At 33.7% G+C, this 18750-nt stretch overlaps 3 protein-coding genes across 5 annotated transcripts; 1 reads left to right on the forward strand and 2 right to left on the reverse strand.

Annotated features, from left to right (window-relative positions):
* Positions 1 to 1936: 1936 nt before the first annotated feature.
* Positions 1937 to 2278, forward strand: LOC133703560 (uncharacterized). The gene has a single exon (XM_062128160.1). The coding sequence runs from the start codon at positions 1937 to 1939 to the stop codon at positions 2276 to 2278; it is 342 nt and encodes a 113-aa protein (XP_061984144.1).
* A 4861-nt stretch (positions 2279 to 7139) lies between these two features.
* On the reverse strand, positions 7140 to 11655 carry LOC133703020 (protein DETOXIFICATION 36-like). 2 transcript variants are annotated; one of them, XM_062127406.1, is made up of 7 exons: positions 11248 to 11653; positions 10531 to 11162; positions 9794 to 9850; positions 9236 to 9474; positions 8524 to 8642; positions 8150 to 8236; positions 7140 to 7541 (listed from the first exon to the last, which is right to left on the reverse strand). In XM_062127406.1, exons 1-7 carry the CDS (start codon positions 11593 to 11595, stop codon positions 7482 to 7484), a joined length of 1542 nt encoding a protein of 513 aa, XP_061983390.1. In that variant the 5' UTR covers positions 11596 to 11653; the 3' UTR covers positions 7140 to 7481. The 2 variants fall into 2 exon arrangements, with proteins under 2 accessions (XP_061983390.1, XP_061983391.1); XM_062127407.1 differs by lacking the exon at positions 8150 to 8236 and having other exon boundaries at positions 11248 to 11655.
* A 1956-nt stretch (positions 11656 to 13611) lies between these two features.
* LOC133702692 (protein DETOXIFICATION 40-like) lies at positions 13612 to 17401 on the reverse strand. 2 transcript variants are annotated; one of them, XM_062127019.1, is made up of 8 exons: positions 17236 to 17401; positions 16720 to 17087; positions 15877 to 16508; positions 15670 to 15726; positions 14751 to 14989; positions 14390 to 14508; positions 14211 to 14297; positions 13612 to 13935 (listed from the first exon to the last, which is right to left on the reverse strand). In XM_062127019.1, exons 2-8 carry the CDS (start codon positions 17059 to 17061, stop codon positions 13870 to 13872), a joined length of 1542 nt encoding a protein of 513 aa, XP_061983003.1. In that variant the 5' UTR covers positions 17062 to 17087; positions 17236 to 17401; the 3' UTR covers positions 13612 to 13869. The 2 variants fall into 2 exon arrangements, with proteins under 2 accessions (XP_061983003.1, XP_061983002.1); XM_062127018.1 differs by having other exon boundaries at positions 16720 to 17129; positions 17236 to 17399.
* Positions 17402 to 18750: the final 1349 nt, after the last annotated feature.

Raw genomic sequence — 18750 nt, forward strand, 5'->3', positions numbered from 1 at the left:
TTTGGTGCTGGTAGTTTTTCTCTCTCTCTTTCTCCTCTCTGAAAAATATAGATTAACTCCTTTGATTGTAGACATTTTAATTTCAATTTTAATTTTTTTTTAATTTTTAATTTTTAATCTTGATCTTTTTATAAAAATTTTATTTGTTTTTAATTTTTTTCTTCGATCTCAATTTACCAAATATTATATTCTCCAATATAGTCTTCATTCTTTGAATTTCAAATTTTTATCTTTGACTTTTTTGTAAAGGTTTTAGTAGTTTTTAATTTCACCCTTCAATTTAAATTGATGATTTTATTTTCTAATTTACTTCTTATTGTTTTGATATCTAATTTTTTTCTTAACCCTTTTGTTAAAGTTATTATTCTTTTCAATTTCACTCTTTCATTATAATATTGTTTTTTATGTCAATTTTGATCTCCATTCCTTTAAATTTGTTTTGTCCTTTTACTATATTGATTTTTTTTCCCTTCAATTCCACCCTTCAATTAAATATAAAATTTATTTTGTATTTTAATTTTGATTCCCATTATTTTAATTGCTATCTTTTTAAAATTCTTTTGAATAATTTTTTTCAATTTCATCTATTAATTTTTGATTAACTAAGAATTAAATTTACTAATTTTTCTAGTTTGAGTGTTTCGGGTCTAATAACTCAGGTCACGATTTGTTTTTTTAAATGAAGAGCTTTATAATTCTTTGTATCTTTTTATCTGGTTATTCAAATTTTATATTCTGAACCGTCAATTTAGTATAATATTTCAGGTTGGCTTCAACTAATTACTGCAATTACAAGTTTATCGTAACTGGTTTCATATATTATTTTTTCACCTCATTTAAGCTCCTAAATGTTATTTGTTGAGAAAACAAAAATCCAGCCCTGCAGCAAATCGCGGGCACCAAATCTAGTAATAAGACTATAGCGACAAAGAGACGCAGCTGCAGTCGGCAAGTGTACCTAACAGGCCAGAAATTGAAAAGCCAACAGTTTTGGGCATGGTTTTGTCCCCTCAGTCACTGAAGCATGGTCGACACAAAATTTTATTTTAGTTTGTGTGTCAAAGATGCTTCACGCCGGTGGAAATTTGACGTATTTTATGTTAAGGCAGGCATGTTTCTCCTTTTTGACTTTAGAGCTCAAGATATAAAATAAAAACTGTGTGATATCAAGCACCGTTTAATGCTCAGCCGGTCTGTGAATAATGTCCTATTCATTTCAATATATAAATGCCCATAATTCTGGTTTGGTTCAATAGTTTATGTGCATGAAATTTAGAAAATTGTTCTGCTTATCAAGAATATATATTTATTGATCATGATTAAGGGAGATTAACTGTCCCCTGCTAGTTTATCCATGTATTTATCAAATTCATGGTCTCTCCAGCACATTAAATCAGCCACATGCCTATCATAATGATGTAATCCTGCTTGCTTAATTAGCCGCCACCTTTTCCCCTTCAACAATCTTATCCAAATATCAATAGATTAAATCACTTAATCCATGTATGATACTCCCCTAGTTTCCATCCACAAATACAATACATTAATCCTCAATTTCGTTACTTACTCATCACTTGCTCCTGTTGGCTACAATATTAATTGTTCATGCTGGCCTGAACCATTAATATTAATTTTGGCAGCAGCCTGCATTGAAAACTTGTCATAAGGGCTACACAAACAGACAAACTAAAGTGGCAGTGGTGGTCTTCAAACCATGATGTAAGGCCATCTCAACGGGGCAACTTTCCCATTATTTTTATACCAAGCATGAGTGCACATGCACCGCTTCATCACCGTATGACCACATCCATCTTGCCCCACATAGAAACATACTACTCCAATTACCAATTCTTTTCTACACACTATAAATATACTTCTCCTCTAACGTATCTTACTTCAACTTGTGCGAAAATTATATTGCTTTTCCTTACAAAGAATGAGTACTCTAGCGAGAAGATCATCACATGGCTACTCAAAATTGGATAAAGAAGACCCAGAAGAGGTAATGCATAGAAGAGCACAGTTCTTGATCTACAAGGCACTACAACAAGCAGATTCTCCTAGAAGAAGGCCATCTTTTTTGAGGATCAGATTGTGTAGGTTAAAGATAAAGATTGGCAAGAAACTAAAGAAGTTGGGGAAGGGCAAGTTGTTGTCTATATCTGCCGCGAGAGTTAGAGTGTATGGGCAAGTTACTAGTCATTGGAAGCGCTTGTTTGGCAATGGAGAGGCCATTGCTAGTCTTCCTCCCATGTTGGCCTTGAAGGCTCGAAATTAGGTTTCAAGTTTTTTGGTTCTAGTCTTCTTTTTGCTTGTCAGAGGACGGTACTATTGAAAAGCAATATGATGGTTAGAATCATCGTTATAGCCTTTATATGTTATCATTGCATGTTTGTATCTAAATGAAGGATTTCTGGTGATTCCAGTCATCTGATCGACAAAGGATTTAGCCTTGCTATTGGACTAATTATCTAGCACAATCTCTACTTTGCTTGAGACATCAGATCCCTCGAAAGGTAAATGCCTGTTCCATGTTCTCCCAACAGTCTTGTAATTGATCATTGGATAAGTTCCATTTTCTTTCTTTAAGATCCAATTAACCCCATGTATTTTTGACCAACCAAATAATCCCATGTCATGTGGAGAACGTCAAAGATCTTGCAGCCTGGCAAATCTCATTGACACATCTTCTATAATTTGATTAGTTTAATTAAGAGGTTTTATACCCCTCCACGACATGAATGCATGTACCGATACTGGCCAACACTGATATATTTACGAGGATATGAGGATGTGGTAATGATTTTAGTTTAAAGTATTTTATATTTAAAAATATATTAAAATAAAATAAAAAGTTTAATTTTAAAAACTATTTTTGATATTAATATTAAAACAATTTTAAAATATAATAAAGTTAATTTTAAAATGAAAAAATTAAAAACTTTTTAAAAATACAATTTTAACTAGGATACCAAAGACCAACTTACTTAATGCCTTTCGAAGATAGTGGCAACCCAAATACTTTAGGAAGTTTCCCCTTTCTGCCGTACTGTCCCTTAACACTCCTTTTAATTGATTGGCTTAGATAGTTGGCAGCTGGGGCATCATCAGCCTAACAACACCAACCCATATGATCCAGGTGGCACAATTAATTATATATTATATTATATTATATTAACCGTACACTTACCCTTATATAGTTAAATTATGATTTTGCTCTTCACTGGAAAAACAAAGAATTGGTCCTAAAGAGTAAAAAAGTCTTTTCATACGATTTACTTATTATTTTAGAATTTTTTTCGGAGTATCTCAATTTATTTATAATTTTTTAAATAGTTAACCATTAGAAAAAAAAAACATTTGGCCTAGGGGTTTTTCCTATAATTTCTTTTGCTAAGCACAGTTTGATTATTTTATTACCCTTAAAACAAAGAATTCTTAGATTTAATTTGAAGGGCATATTAGTTATTTTATATTGGTGTTTTTGAAGATACTTATATGGTTTCAAAAGTCATTTAATAATTTAATTAATAAAAAAATAAAAGAAAAGGCCGCTAGCATGTTTAATAAGTGAGTCACTCCATCGAAGATTCGGGTGGCGTGTGTACTGATTCAAGGAGGTGAAAAACAAGTTTTTTTGATGTTTTTCAATTTGCAATGGCAGGATAAGCCTTTCTAGGCAGTGCATATGACTTAATTAAGAGTGGTTTGACAATAGTTGTTTCTTTTTTGAATTCCGTGTTTACCTTCAAAGTATTTCACATCAACTCTGCAATTTTTTTAAAAAATTTAATTCATGTTATTTTAATTAATTTTTTTTAATTTTTTTTAATTAATTTATAGAATTGAATATATATTTTTTTATTTTATCCTTCATCAATTTAATTATTTATTTATGTATAAGCTATTTTATTTTTACTTAAATATTTTTTAGTGCAAAAATACGTTGAAATAGTTTGTGTTTACAATTTTTTTTGTAGAAAAAAAAATATGACCCGTGATAAAATACGGGACAAATAACTAGTATTTTGCAATAGAAAAACGTTTGCCCCCCTTCTTATTTCTGATTTATGAAGCCTGATCGATCCCCATTTATTTTTCAAAATATCTGTTCTATCCACACCCTCACTAATTGTATCTTTGCCTAGAATTTAGGCTATGCATGTATCTACACGGGTTCAAACTATGTTTGATTTGAAAAGGCATAAAAAATAATGCTTTTTCAAGCCGGATGTAGTTTGAAATAACTTTAATTGATTGCAATAACTAAGAAAAATAAACTCCCTCTATATATATGCTTTTTCATGAAATATTTTTTTTTTAAAAAAAACCCTTAAAAATTGGTGTCGGGTTCATGAAGGCACTACTAGGAGCACGCACGGCTTCTCTCTATTAACAGGTTGGGGTGATCAGTTAGGGCCTCGTGATAAGATCAGGCTAACAGCTAATATGGTCAATGTTTTATGCATTTTTCCTGCCATTGATTGTGGTGTGATGGCCACCTGCTTGACACATCATGTCACACTCTTTATCCACTCGTGCGGAAATCGCTTTGCTTGTTTGTGTTTGTCGTCATTTGTTTCTCTAACTCTATTTCACAGGACATTGAAGAAAAAGTATGTTATGAGGAAAATCTTTGTTTTAAACCATGCTCTTTTCTTTCGTTGATTCTTTATTCTTATATGTGCTTTCTTAGGTCGTAATGGATTTGAACTGGTTTTGAGCCTTTAGAGTATAATTCACCCTTTCCCCCCTTCCTGAGTTGCATCTTGGCTTAACTCGGTAACAAGAAATACCAGAGCTTTGTGACTGAGTTACAGAGGCATGGGATCTCTATAATCTTCAAAAGTCAGAGGAGTGATTTTACGAAGATGGAGCAGATGAATCAGAAAGGTACTTAGACTAGTATTACCTTTGAGATTCACCATAATTTATCGTGTTATGGAAACAACTGACAAGTACTGAATATTGATCCTAATGAAAATCGATATAAAGAAGAAGAGGCTAGAGAGAAAGCAAGAGAAGATCCTCCAAGTCGTATTGCAGATTATCGGTTGAATGATTAATCACTTCCTGCTGGTGAGAGATGGTTGAAGGAGAAAACTCTGAACGATGGTTGAAAGAGAAAACTCAACAGCAGGACTCGTTACTGAAAATTTTGATCCAGTGCTGTGGTCAAGCAAAATTAAGAGAAAAACAGAGCGTTTTGATGCGTACTGCTCTCATATCCTTTGACTTGCAATATATAATATTGTGTTAAAGATTATTTCTGCTCGATAATTTGATCTCTGGTGGAGGATCCTCCTTCGAAGCTTGATCTTGTCGAATGATCACAAGGTCAAAAATATACGACAGCATTTTGTGCATGAAGTGGTGATTGATTTATGTGGAAGATTTTAGCTAAATGGCCGAGCAATATCTCACTCAATTGTTAGAATGAGGTTCGATCGAATACTAAAATGAATGTCAAGATTTTAGCTAAATGGCCGAGCAATATCATTTAGCTAAAAATTGATCACATGTTTCTAACAATTGGAAAAATTTATCACATGAATGTCGTGCTTTGAATTCTACAATACTTGAAGTCTTCTCCTGGAAAAGGACTCATGTTCAAGAAACATAATCATGAAAACATCAAGGGGTACATGGATGCTGACTGGGTTGGAAATACTACTGACAAAAAATCTACATATGAATATTTCACCTTCATTGAAGGTAATCTAGTTACCTGAAAAAGTAAGAAACAAAAGTGATTGCACTGTCTATTTCAGAGGTTGAATTCAGAAGCATGGCTAAAGGAATTTGTAAGCTTCTCTAGCTAAAGAGGCTACTAGAAGAAAATAGTTATTCATCCAGTTTTAAAATGAATCTATTTTGTAATAATAAAGTAGCTATAGAGATTATATTAAACTCAGTTTAACATGATCGAACAAAACATGTAAAAGTGAACTGACATTTTATTAAGGAAAAACTTGATCTAAGATAGTTCTATTTTCTTTTGTAAAATCTAAAGAACAACCAGAAGATGTTCTTACAAAAGCAATCTCAAGTAAGGTATTTTATAACTCATGGGCATTTGAGACATCCATGCGTTATTTGGTATCCACTGGTTATGGAATACCAGTTAATTCTAGCCTAAATTTATGTATGACAGTAATTACCTACCTAGAATAAATCTCCTCTGTACATACTATATAAATATACTCTTGTATTCTGTAAGTGATATATAGAAGTTGATATATTTTATTATGTGGCTCATAGACAAATGTTACTAATACATTTTGTATGACTAGGTAGGGTTTATTATAAATATATATTATGTAATTCTACTTTGATATATAATGAAATACAACTTCTCAGTACTCCTGTGGATATATACAGGCACGTTAAATCTATATGTATATATACCAAGTTTCACATCAGAATATTATTACTGTTTTTATATCTTTACAGAAGCTGACAGATATTTATGTTTCAACACCTGCAAATATATACTGAAATCTCTCCGTACAATAGTTGATTGTACGGACAGAGACAAACCAAATGACTTGAAGTTAGATCGATGTTGTTTTACTTTGTTTGATGACAACATCAACCACGAGAAAAAGAAACAGATTGAATATTCATCCTGAAAAACAGTCCATTACATTGATAATTACATATTTTACAAGCATGGTTCTTTGATTTTGCTCGAAAATGAGATTTGGTATGGTATATTCAGTCGCCAATAATTTTTTTGCCATCATGCAACATTGGTCTTCTAGTAAAGGGTTGCAAGTTAAGTAGTCTGAGACTGAGGTGGACTGTTGGTTTTGTATTATACTTTGCAAAAGAAAAGAAGAAGAAAAAATGTTGAATCTTGTATTCATTCCTACAAATCTAGTTTCATATTTACTAGCTAGTATAGATTGTTAGGAAATAGGAAGTGCATAGTAGTTTGGAGTGCTCTTATGTTATTATAATTATTGTTTTATTTTTTTATTTGTTATGCTGATTTTCCGGTTCACTAGATGACCAACTTAATTAATTTCCTCAACTTTCATAAAAAATAAAAAAGGAAGGAAAGAGGGAAAAAATCTGAGAAAAAGAGTGTATCCTGAGAAATTTGCTAGCTTTAAGAAAAAAAAAAGAGAGAGTACTTTCTTAATCATCTGGTCAACTTTTATGTCTAATGGCACATAAAATTTAATAAACATATATCAAGCCTCCCAATACAATGGATCATAAAGCAAATCTATCTTAGCCAAGATAAATGCAGTTAAAATTAATAAATCATGGCATCTTTGTTCATAGCAGTCTTGATAGGCTGACATTCCTGCAAGAAGGGTGCCATAATGTTTATTAAGAGTAATGGATTGATTTTTGGACGAGAACGTTGATGCCAGCCATGCATAGCTACATAGAGTTGCATCCTCCCCCTCCGAATCTTCTAGTTCTCCATACACACCAATGTTCAGTCCTAAGGACCAAATATTGCTATCCTAGACTTGGTTTCCTCTCTTATCTTCCCATTTGTGCAGACGACTCTTAGCCTTCTCCACCTGAAATTGGAACATCTATAGAATCAAGAGCTTCATCACTGGCTAGCTAGAGAAATTAAATGATTATTTCTGAGAGCCATGCGATGCACATGCTGGTCAAATTAAGTTGCTGGATTCACATCAACCAGTCGACTAAGGAACGTCAATTAATGACTTTGATTTCTGTTAATTGTAGTTATCAATTAATGTGAAAGAGAAACCACAACCACTCTACAGACTATTCTGATGGATGCACTTGTACCAATGTAACAAATGCACATGTAGCCTCTTTCTGTCATAATTAAATGCTTGATTATAGCCCACCGCAGCTACTCCTGCACCGCGTTGTATCATCGACATTAAATTCAACGACAGAAGGCAGATCAGGAGGGGCATCTAGTGGGCTATGGTTTTATTTGTCTTGGCCTGATGTGATGACAATCATGTGTTGATGTAGACTTTGCTTAATTTTTTGTTGTTTTTCTACATGAATTGTCATATTTGCACTCGTTTTGTTTACTAAGAAAATAAATCCCCCCTTCCTTATCCGGTATCCGTGCAAGCATCGAACGATATATATCAAGGAGATTTTGTAATTTATAACAATAGACTTTCATCAAATCACTCACCTCCTTCTTCCAATCTGTTCGAAATGTTACCCACAGTAAGATTAGGGTTTGCAATAGTGTTCCACCGATCATCCCAGACCATATTCCCTATATAGAAAAGTTCAAAGTTTAAAAAATCAAACTTTTTTGTTTTTTACTATATGCATTACATTATACTTTTTTTAGGTAGTGCTCGAAGATCAAATATTTGCTTAAAAACTTATATTTCATTTTGTTTATGCGCATAGTATTTTTTTTTCCATAGAAAGATTCATAGGTTTTTTAACTACACGTCAGAAGCAAAACCTATATACATTATAAGGAAAAAAGTTACAATCACTTGAATTCGAATTAACCTCACAACAACTGCTATAGAGAAAGAGAGGTTTCATTACCTTTACTCCAAGATCAAACTTAAAGCCTACAAGACATCCAAATGGAATTCCAACCACATAGTAACATCCCACATTCACATATGCAACAAATGCTTGCCATCCACAGCCAACGGCCACCCCTTCATCACATCCCATTTCACAATGCATAAGTTACCATAACAATGTGTGCTAAAAAATATATTAGTGAATTATTTATATAATATGATGCATTTCCATTTGTTTATTTTGGCAAAAATATTATGTTCTCTAAATATTATCACAGAGGAAGAGGATAACAAAGTGCTAGGTTGTCGAGACTAATTTATGATGAATATTTAAAGACAATTTGATTAGCTGCTGCTGATTCTTGATTAATTAATTAATATAAGAAATGAATAATAATGTCTGGACAAATCATAAGTTGTTTGCATGCGGATTTGATAACAAAAAAAAAAAAACATTTGTCCGACCAATCCCTTAGGAAACCATTTGTAAGGACTGCATGCACAGCCTTTTTACACCGTTTAATACGTGATCTATGTGAAATTATTAATCACGAGGTTTTGTACTTTTCCTCTTGTCCAGTGTGCATGATTAACGCTGCTCATTTTGATTAATAATCATAAGTGTAGTAACACCATTTGATGCTTTAGGCATTCGAAAAGTTAAAATAAAGAAATTAATTAAAAACAGAAATTAACATGAAAAGTTTTAAATTAAAGAGCTTTATTACCTGACAAGACTGGTTGAACCCCATTAAGTATGAGGGTGACAGCCAATAATGGGCAGAGTTCTGAGACTGCATTGGCCACAGTTTCACCACCGGTGAAGACATAGCTGATTACATGGCGAAGAGCAAGAATAGCTCCAGCTTCTATCAGGGAGATTATAAAAGAAACCAAAGTAACCATGGCAACTGAAAATGCTGCTGCCTTGTGATTTCCAGCTCCCAATTCATTGCTAACTCTTACACTGTTCAGTAGGATTCAAGTATTTTTATTTCATGTGAATATTTTTGCAATTAGAAACAAACCAGGACCACAAAAAATGAGCTAATACTAATTAATGGACACTTTAATGGACAGCTACTTTTAAAAGTCAAATAACAGAGGAGAATTCGTCATTTCAGTATGATTCAAATTAAAAATATGATTTCTTTCTAATTAATTCCTTATCGTTTCACTATTGTGAGTTAAGTTGGGAACTCACATTGAGCTATTATGTCTAGAGAGAAAGGGGAATCTTCTAAATTAATGTACCATAATAATGGAGATAAAACAAAATTACTAACCTTGCAGCTGCATTGAAACCGACTGATATCATAAACAAAAACCCTGTTATTGACGTACTGCAAAAGACGTATAATGTAATTATTAATTTTATTTTATTAATTTAGAGTAGATTCGAAGCTGAACATCACAATTTAAAAATTTTCTCGTGTGTTTGTACCCTTAGTTCAACCACTTATTAGCCCATAATTAATGGTCCATAAATAATAGTAAATGCATGCGTATTGCCAGCCACATTCCTGTCTCTCATAAAGTTTTCAGGTGTAAATGTTTTTGCTTTTCTGAATATTTGTTTTTTAATTTTTTGAATGAAATTGTTAGCTTGAAACATCGGTACTGTGATATATATATATATATATATATTGATTTACGTGGGTATTCAGACAAGCTTACATATATCAAGACTAATCCTATGGTTCACTGAACATCCTGCAAATTCAGTGAGCATATAAAGCACCGCGGGATAACAGACGTGCACAGTAAAATTCGAACCCAGATACAAAGAGAAGGAACAAGCCCTTACCACCACTAGATCAGTATTATATATTAATATCTAGCTAATTGTTTAGAGAATGGCAACATAAAAAAAAGTAATTTTTAAAGAAAAAAATCATTATATATGCAAGACAAATATTATTAGTGAAGAAAGTTCAAATCTTTATATGAGTGGTTTGTCTAGATCGAGTCAAATATTATGAGTGGTTTGTCAAGCTTAAGGAATCAAATTTCAATTCCTTACCACACAGAAAGAGAGTTCAAGGCAAGCTCAGGATTCTTGAGAAGGCCAGCAATCAAGACTAAAATCTGAAAATACCATGTCTCCAAGCAAAGCATTATAGCTGATCCCGTTGACAATTTCAGGAAATCCCATAGCCCGTTAAAAGCTTGGCTGGTAAAGCCAGTCCATGTCTTCTTGCACCGCCTACTCATCACTATAAATAAAAATTGAGCTGCCACTATAATCCACCATGACAAGCTTAAAACAAGTGATGCTCCTATCAATCCCCACCCTAACTTGTACACAGCAAGCCAGGTTAAGAATAGGTGAAAGACAAGTGTAATTGCTGATATTATGGCACTTGGGGTCACTATGCTTTGTGCTTGAAGGAATTTTTGTATTGGAAAATTCACAGCATAAGCAAAAATCTGGGGTAATAGACCATAAACAAAGACAGCTGCTGCTGATGCTACTGTTGTTGGTTCACCAAGTAAGATCAAGATTGGTTTTGCGAAAACATATACTGCAGCCAGTGGTATCCCTGTTAGAGTAAGCACCACGGTTGCTCTTTGAAGAAATGTGCCTAGCATTTCAAATCTTTGGGCTCCATAAGATTGACCACATAGAGTTTCCACAGCACTCCCCATTCCTAGCTACAAGATCAAGACACAAAAGCAAACCAATAAGATTACCTGTGTAAGAAAACCTCGAGTTTCGCAGTTGATATTAGCTTATTACCATGAGGCCATAGACAAAGAGTTGGACACCACTATTGGCAAGAGAGACAGCAGCAAACTCAAGATTGCCAAGGTGGCCGGAGAAGATTCTGGTAGATAAGGACAAGGAGTTGTTGATCAAGTAAACAAAAACTGCTGGTGCAGCCAAGCGGAAGAGGAGTTTAAGTTCGATCCAGGATGCCAACCCGAGGCGCATGAAGTAGCTTAAGTTGGTGTCGTTTAGAACATTTTCAAGTCTAGAGTCCGCTTCATGATAATGATCATTGGTTTCAGGTTCTGTGGATGAGAGTAGAAGGGGTTCTTGGAGTTCACCTCGAGACTCCTTACTGTCCATTTTGGCGGTGGTCATTTAGCTAGATTTAAGGTGTAAAAAGAAAGGAGCATATGGGTCTCAGAAGGGGTTGATGCATATATATATATATATATATATATATATATATTCATGGACAAAGGCTTAGCAAAATAGTGTAGTATGAGAAATTTTATGGTGTTCCGACTAGGCATAATTACTTTTAAAAGAGAAATATAAGGAGAAAAGAGAAAATAAACACTTTGCCGGGTGAACATATTCTTATATATTTTTTTGAGTCTCAAATTTGATTTTTTTTTCCTTTTATCAGCTTTATTCCAAATAAACATAAAAAACAACTACTAATATTTAATTTTTCTCCCGTTGTCAATATACTTACTGCTTCTGGTAAATGAATTGGACTGATAATAAGTTCCAAATTACGCCCGTGTTAAATATGGCTTAAATAGGATATAAGGTGGCATGAGGTGGGTTGGCAGTACTTGCATGAAAGTATTATAGAGGTTGGGATAGGAATAAATATAAGGTGCATGGCTAACTTTAATGAGACGTGTTTTGTTCAAAATAAAGAAGGATTCTTTTCCTATTTAATTGGGAGATTTGCCAACCAACCTTGTAGTTCAATATTGATGAGTAATTAAACATATTTTTGTTATGGATTTTTGTAAATAAAAATAGATTATAAAAATATAATGAGTTTCGCAAACTTATCAAACCCAAAAAATTTAGACTTGGTAAATTAGTGAAAATCTAATAAATATGTTAGATCCAAAACATTTGAATTCAATCATTATCAGGATCTAAAACTATATGTTTGATCTTAAACAATTCTCTAAATCTAAAGTATTATAAGACCTCTTCATCTTAAATAATTGTATGTGCCTTTTATATTTAATGTAATGGTTTTTCTATACTCATAGATGTACACAAGATCTTTTAAGGAAACTATCATACTTACTATCTTATTAATGATATGTAAATGATATTTTTTTTTCCATTAATATCACAGAAAGCAAAAGACTTTTTAGTTATTATCTTTTCAAAAACTGATAAGATTCAAAGGTATAAATACCCCCTAAACCATCCATATAAAAATTCAAAACTTTTTATCTCTTAAGATAAACTTATGCTTTTCAGTTTATTAATGATGTTGGACTATTAAAATCTTCCTTCCATGATCCTAGTTGTGCAGAGCATTACCCCCATTAATTTATGATAGCAAGAAACTTGTTTGTGTACATTATTTGAAAGAAAAGTAATCTTGGTAAGGGGAATTTAGAGATCTGAGAGGACGTACTAAATATTTTTAAAAAATCATGTTTCACCAATGTTTCACCAAGGATTTTGTCAGATCTATTTCCTTTTCATATGTTTAAATTTTCATATTTTTATTTAAGTGACATAAAAATCGTAATTTGTCTTCATTATATCAATTTGATATTAATAGAATATTTTCTTTCTCAATAAATTTGCTTGACTAATCTGACGGCGTGACATATAGGGGTTTAATTGCAAAATTGTTAATTTAAGGGATTCCATTGTGATATATCATGCAAAAAGTACATATGGTCTCCGAAAGCGAATGGAATGGCCGGATGACTGATCCTCTAACAAAACAAGGCTTATATTTATTTAATTAGGGTAGGGAACAAAATTTATTCATTAAAAATAAAATAAAAAAACAAAGGAAAAGAATCCATTTCTATTTTACTTAAATAAAGAACAAAAAAAAAAAAACTTTTGCACCTATGAATCAGTAAAAGGAATTTCTTTAAAACAATTATAATACATAAATCAGGAACTGAAATCTCATCTAGCCTTTTCTTTTCTAAAATACCAAAAAAATAAAAAGATTATAGATTGTCAAAAACAATATGAAAAAAATGCTACTCCGATAGTTATAATCATTGTGGGGGCAAGCTCATGATCATTTGTTTCTTTTTAAATGCTTGGAATATCCATGGAATGCCTCCATGCATGATTAAGATTTAATATTTTTATTAAAAGGTTTAGCATTTAAACAATGGAGGGATGAGACTGACGATGATTCTGGGATTGAACAACGAATATCTTATCCTCCATTATTTAACCCAAATATCATTCAATCATGCGCTGGGCTAAAATGGCTTGACGAAGTCTACTACTTCCAAACACAATTCTTTTGAACATTATTACATTTAGTCCAATAGTTATTCAAAGAAAAAAAAAACAAAGATAGAAGGTCAACCCCTTGCTTCATAAGGCTAGCTGTCTGTTGAAAATGGCTACCAAATCCGAGACAAAATTTCTGCTGAAGTTGCTCCGATATCATTTTTACTCCCTCAAAAGCGGTTCCTTGTTATCATCCCACTTATCCAATCGACTCTGAGCTTTCTCCACCTGGAAAAAAAAAAAAAAACACCCGAAGCTTAAATTTCTCTCAAATCACAATTATATACACTTTTAAAATTATATATCGTTTAAATTCAATCAATCTTCAAACGATTTTAAAAACATATTCTCTACATCTACGTACATGTGATTTTTCGCTCTGTGTTAGCTTCAGAATTTAAGCTTCAAAATATTAAATATATTTGACTAATGAGTCCACCCTTTAGAATTATTTACAAAATTTATGGTGAAATAATATATGGGTGTCTATGTACGTAGTCTACCTCTTTTCCCCAGTTTGTCCGAATTGTAGCCCATAATAAGACTATAGTCTGCACAATGGTGCCTCCTAACATCCCAGTCCATATTCCCTACGTGCCATAATAAGAAAAATATATTATCCCAATAACAAAATAAAAAGTTGAGAGAGAATATCATCGATGCATTACGGTTCTGTACATACCTTCGTACCCATGTCGCATACAAAGCCAAGAACGCAACCCAACGGGATGCCAACGATGTAGTAACATGCAACATTGACATAAGCAACAAATGCTTGCCATCCGCATCCAACAGCCACTCCTTTGAAATGTGATTTCAAAGAAATAAAAAGTCAAAAAAACTTTAATGGCTGAAAGTGTTGTCTAACCTCTACTCTCTATGGTCTTCAAAAAATGGTGGTTGAGAAGGTACAGATGCGGTTGAAATTGCCCGCAGACCCTTACAATGAAAAGCACTAAAAGACAACAAAGAGCCGTCCGCAAGGCAAGGGCAGGAACGCGTACAATAATTATCCCACGTAAATCATGGCACCATTTACTTACCAGATAAAACAGGTTGGACTCCATTAAGCACGATGGAGGCTGCGAGGAAAGGAGATAGCTCTGCAACAGCATCGGCAACTACTGTACCGCTAGTGAAGGCATAGCTTATGACATGCCGCAGTAAGAGCACAGCAACAGCCAAGATCACAGAGATGAGCAGCGAGCATAAATTTACTATTACAATAGAAAATGATGTTGCTCTGGGATGTCCAGCACCCAACTCATTGCTTACTCTCACACTGTAATTAACCACAGAGAAAAGGAAAGACAAACTGATTGTCGTTATTTATGTTAATTGTTAGCTGTCTAAAAAACACAATTTCAAATATTTTATTTCATGGATGATTTTTGAGCCTTTGTAATTAAAGAGTGAGTTATTTCTAATTAAATCAAGTACAAAACAATTATGATTTTTTTTTGTCTCCCGGTCCTAACACTCTCCAGGGATCTTATCCGCAACAAATGGATATTAATTCTTGAGAGAAGGGCTCTCTTCTTACGAGATGCTATCTTGTGAAAGGTCTAACCCTGCTGAAGGGACTCTGTGATCTTTGACAAAGAGGACTTTCCAACTGAGTTCTCTACCTCTCACCCCTATCATTCTACTTAATTAAATTAATAAAATTAAACACAATTTCATTTAAAAACTATATCAGGAAATAATATCAATTCTTTTATTATTCTTAATCTAGTAACTTGAATTATTAAATTGAGATAATTATAAAAAAAAATTCTTGAAGAATTGTTTTTTATTGGATTCTTTATCCATCAAACCTTAATTAAGATGGGGATCTAACTGAGAATTTATTTTATTTCAGAACTAATTGAGAAATGAATTAATAAGTATATTGTTTGGTTTGAAGATCAGAATTGTAACAAATATTAAATAATATAGCCTCAATTATATACGAAAACTAACCTTGCAGCTGCCTGAAAACCGACTGAGATCATGATACACCAACCATTTATCGTCGTGCTGCATTCAAATTATCCGAGATTCATTAAAACATCTTAGAAGGGAACGATAATAAAAGAGAAAGTAAGCGAGTTCACCGTTCCAAACACACACGAAGAATGATCTCGTGCAAACTAGCTAGGCACATGCATGGAGTAGATTCTTGCTTACCAGATGGACAGAGCGTCCAAGGAAATTTCAGCATTTTTCAGCAATCCAGCGATCAAAGTTAGTATTTGGTAGTACCAAAGCTCAAGGCATAGCATCACACCTGATGCAAGGGACAACTTGAAGAAATCCCATAACCCAGTGAAGGCCTGTACGCTAAATCCCCTCCATGTGTGCTTGAACTTCGTGCTTACTAGAATGTAAACAAACTGGGCCACCACTATAACCCACCATGAAAAACTCGTTACCAGTCCCGCACCCAACAAACCCCCTCCAAGCTTGAAAATTACAACCCAACATAGTATTAGATGCAGCACAAGAGCAGCAGCTGATATGCATGTACTAGGGAAAATTACACTTTGCGCTTGCAAGAACTTTTGTATTGGGAAATTGCAAGAATAAGCAAAGATTTGAGGAATTAGACCATAGACAAAAAGTGCAGCTGCAGATGCAATGGCAGGTGATTCGTGTAGTCCAAGTAAGATAGGCTTGCAAAAGATGTAGATAAACATAAGTACAAGCCCAGTTAAAGTGAGGAGAATCGTCGATCTTTGCATATATGCGCCTAGCATTTCATACTTGTTTGCTCCATAGGCTTGCCCACATAGTGTCTCCACTGCACTTCCCATTCCCAACTGCATGTAAAATTTTTTTTTAGAAAGAAACAAACTATTTGAAATAGACAGCTAGTATAATTGATGCATTCAGATCGTGCTTTGTAATGAATTTTATATTAGGACAAGAACAAGTAATCCACATACGATCAGAATGCATCTGTTGTATAAACCACAATTGATGCTAACATTTGTTTTAATTTACATGGAACTTTAATTTTCGAGACTATACCATAATTCCAAAGACAAAACCTTGGACACCCATGTTGCCAAGAGAGGCAGCAGCAAGTTCAAGATTGCCAAGATGACCACAAAACATTTGAGTTGATATGGAAACAAGATAATTGAGCATGTAAACCACAATTGCTGGTGCTGCTAGAGGAAAGAGGATTTTCAGTTCAACCCAGGTGGCTCTTAGGATTCGCTTAGATCTGGACAACTCCATATTAGATAATATGTCTTCAAGTTCAGAACTCACTGCCTCCCGGGAGAATGATCTTTTGTCATGCATTCTTGACTGATAAGACTCATCTTCAGCATACTCTATTCTGTTGTCGTCACTAGAGGTGGCCATGATCTGTGATCTCTGATCGTTTTACTCTACACGAGATAATTAATGCTGATATAAAGCAAAAAGTTGATCTGACAAAGGGATATCGTACATTAGAGAAAGCAAAAAGATAAGCTAATTCTCTAACAGGGAGTATGTTTACAGGAAAATGAGTGGAGTGTGGAGATGAGAGCATACTTTCAATGGTTTGCATAAGTAGTCGAGACATAAACGTTGAGTTAGTCAGAGACACAGTGAGTCAACTAACTTTCCTGGTTCTACAAGAGAGAAATTCCAGTATCGTAGACTCACTGTTCTCCTTCTTAATTTGGTCGCTGTAGACCCTTAAAATTTCGTCTTACAATTGAAGTCATAGGTTTAATTAAAATTTGGCTAAAATTTAAAGAGTTAATTAAACTTTAATGAGTTTAATTGACTCAATTAACAATTTAATTAAAAAAATTAAGTTTGGAAGTCTAATTCAGGTCGACTTGTAATAATTAAAAGATCACAGACCTAATTAAACTTTAAAAATACTTAATTAGTTTAGTGATGGGTTTCATTGCGAAGAAAAGAAAGTTTGATGGCCAATTAAATATTTAATTGAAAAAATTCAAAATCAATAACCAAAGTGCTAAAGACATGTACATTCAGTGATCAAAATTGATTGGATCAAGGGTGACATTGTAAGAATTAAGAGTTTGAATGGCCATTTAGGGATAAAATTGAAGAGTTTCAAGGCAAATGAACATATTGCATAAGACACTGAAATTAGAGGGACCAATTGAAAGATTCTAGGGGTAAAATTAAAACGATTCCTAAAAATAAAGATCAATTGAGAGTTTACTTGCAAAAGATTCAAAAGATTAAGGGTTGCAATAAAAAGATTAAAACCCTAACTAACATAGGGTAACCAAAACAAAACCTTATCTGGGCTCAAAACAGCGCCGTTTCGGTTTATTCTGAGGAAGAAAAAAAAATATAAAGGCTAGACCACTTATCATGTGACGACTATTCATCTTCTTTCTCGTAAGCCCGAAAAACATGGTTGGATAATCACCTTGCAAGATTTATGTCACCATCATCCCAAAATTCACCTCCACAACATCCATTAACAATCAATTTTTTTTCCTTTGTCCCCAAGCCTCTCTCACTAGACAACAAAATGACTACTCAACCAGCCATATCGATCTGCCAAAACAATAAAAACAACTGGTGTTCATGCCTTGCCAGCTTTAAAACAGGACAAGCAGGGAGCCTCATCTTTAATCGATGGCTGTCATCTCCTCTCCAACATCAAAGGTCCAGGTTCAACCAGCTACCAACCTCTAGAATCATCCTCTCCGGCCACCAAAACCCCCATGAAACCTTAACAAGAAGGAGGGGGGATCGAGGACCATGCATCACCATACTGCATGCTATTCCATATATCAAGCCCTGGTTTTCACCCTAAAAAAATAAAAAATAAAAAACCTTTACACCCTTTTCCAAACACTCGAACCATTGCAAGATTACAAACCTTAGCATTAACCACCGAAACACCATCATCTCATCAGCCACAGCTCCTCCCCATAGCACATGGCCAGCATCCACCTTTCAATAAAATAACTTAGCCTTTAACCATTTTCCCATCACAAAGAGCATTACACCTACATCTCAGACCCGAGCATTTTCTTGATAATAGCCCGACCTATAATACTAATTAATACTATA

Source organism: Populus nigra, chromosome 9 (assembly GCF_951802175.1).
Source record: "Populus nigra chromosome 9, ddPopNigr1.1, whole genome shotgun sequence".
Taxonomy (NCBI): domain Eukaryota; kingdom Viridiplantae; phylum Streptophyta; class Magnoliopsida; order Malpighiales; family Salicaceae; genus Populus; species Populus nigra.

What these genes read in the sequence shown, in the direction of transcription:
- LOC133703560 (XM_062128160.1), top strand. Translation starts at nt 1,937, where the DNA reads ATGAGTACTCTAGCGAGAAGATCATCACATGGCTACTCAAAATTGGAT.
- LOC133702692 (XM_062127019.1), bottom strand. Translation starts at nt 17,061, where the DNA reads ATGGCCACCTCTAGTGACGACAACAGAATAGAGTATGCTGAAGATGAG. An exon ending in GGTTTTCAGGCAGCTGCAAG is followed by an intron (nt 14,990 to 15,669) that starts GTTAGTTTTCGT and finishes GGTTAATTACAG; the next exon opens with TGTGAGAGTAAGCAATGAGT. An exon ending in GGACAAACTGGGGAAAAGAG is followed by an intron (nt 13,936 to 14,210) that starts GTAGACTACGTA and finishes TTTTTTTTCCAG; the next exon opens with GTGGAGAAAGCTCAGAGTCG.
- LOC133703020 (XM_062127406.1), bottom strand. Translation starts at nt 11,595, where the DNA reads ATGACCACCGCCAAAATGGACAGTAAGGAGTCTCGAGGTGAACTCCAA. An exon ending in GGTTTCAATGCAGCTGCAAG is followed by an intron (nt 9,475 to 9,793) that starts GTTAGTAATTTT and finishes CCTACTGAACAG; the next exon opens with TGTAAGAGTTAGCAATGAAT. An exon ending in GAACAGATTGGAAGAAGGAG is followed by an intron (nt 7,542 to 8,149) that starts GTGAGTGATTTG and finishes TTCCAATTTCAG; the next exon opens with GTGGAGAAGGCTAAGAGTCG.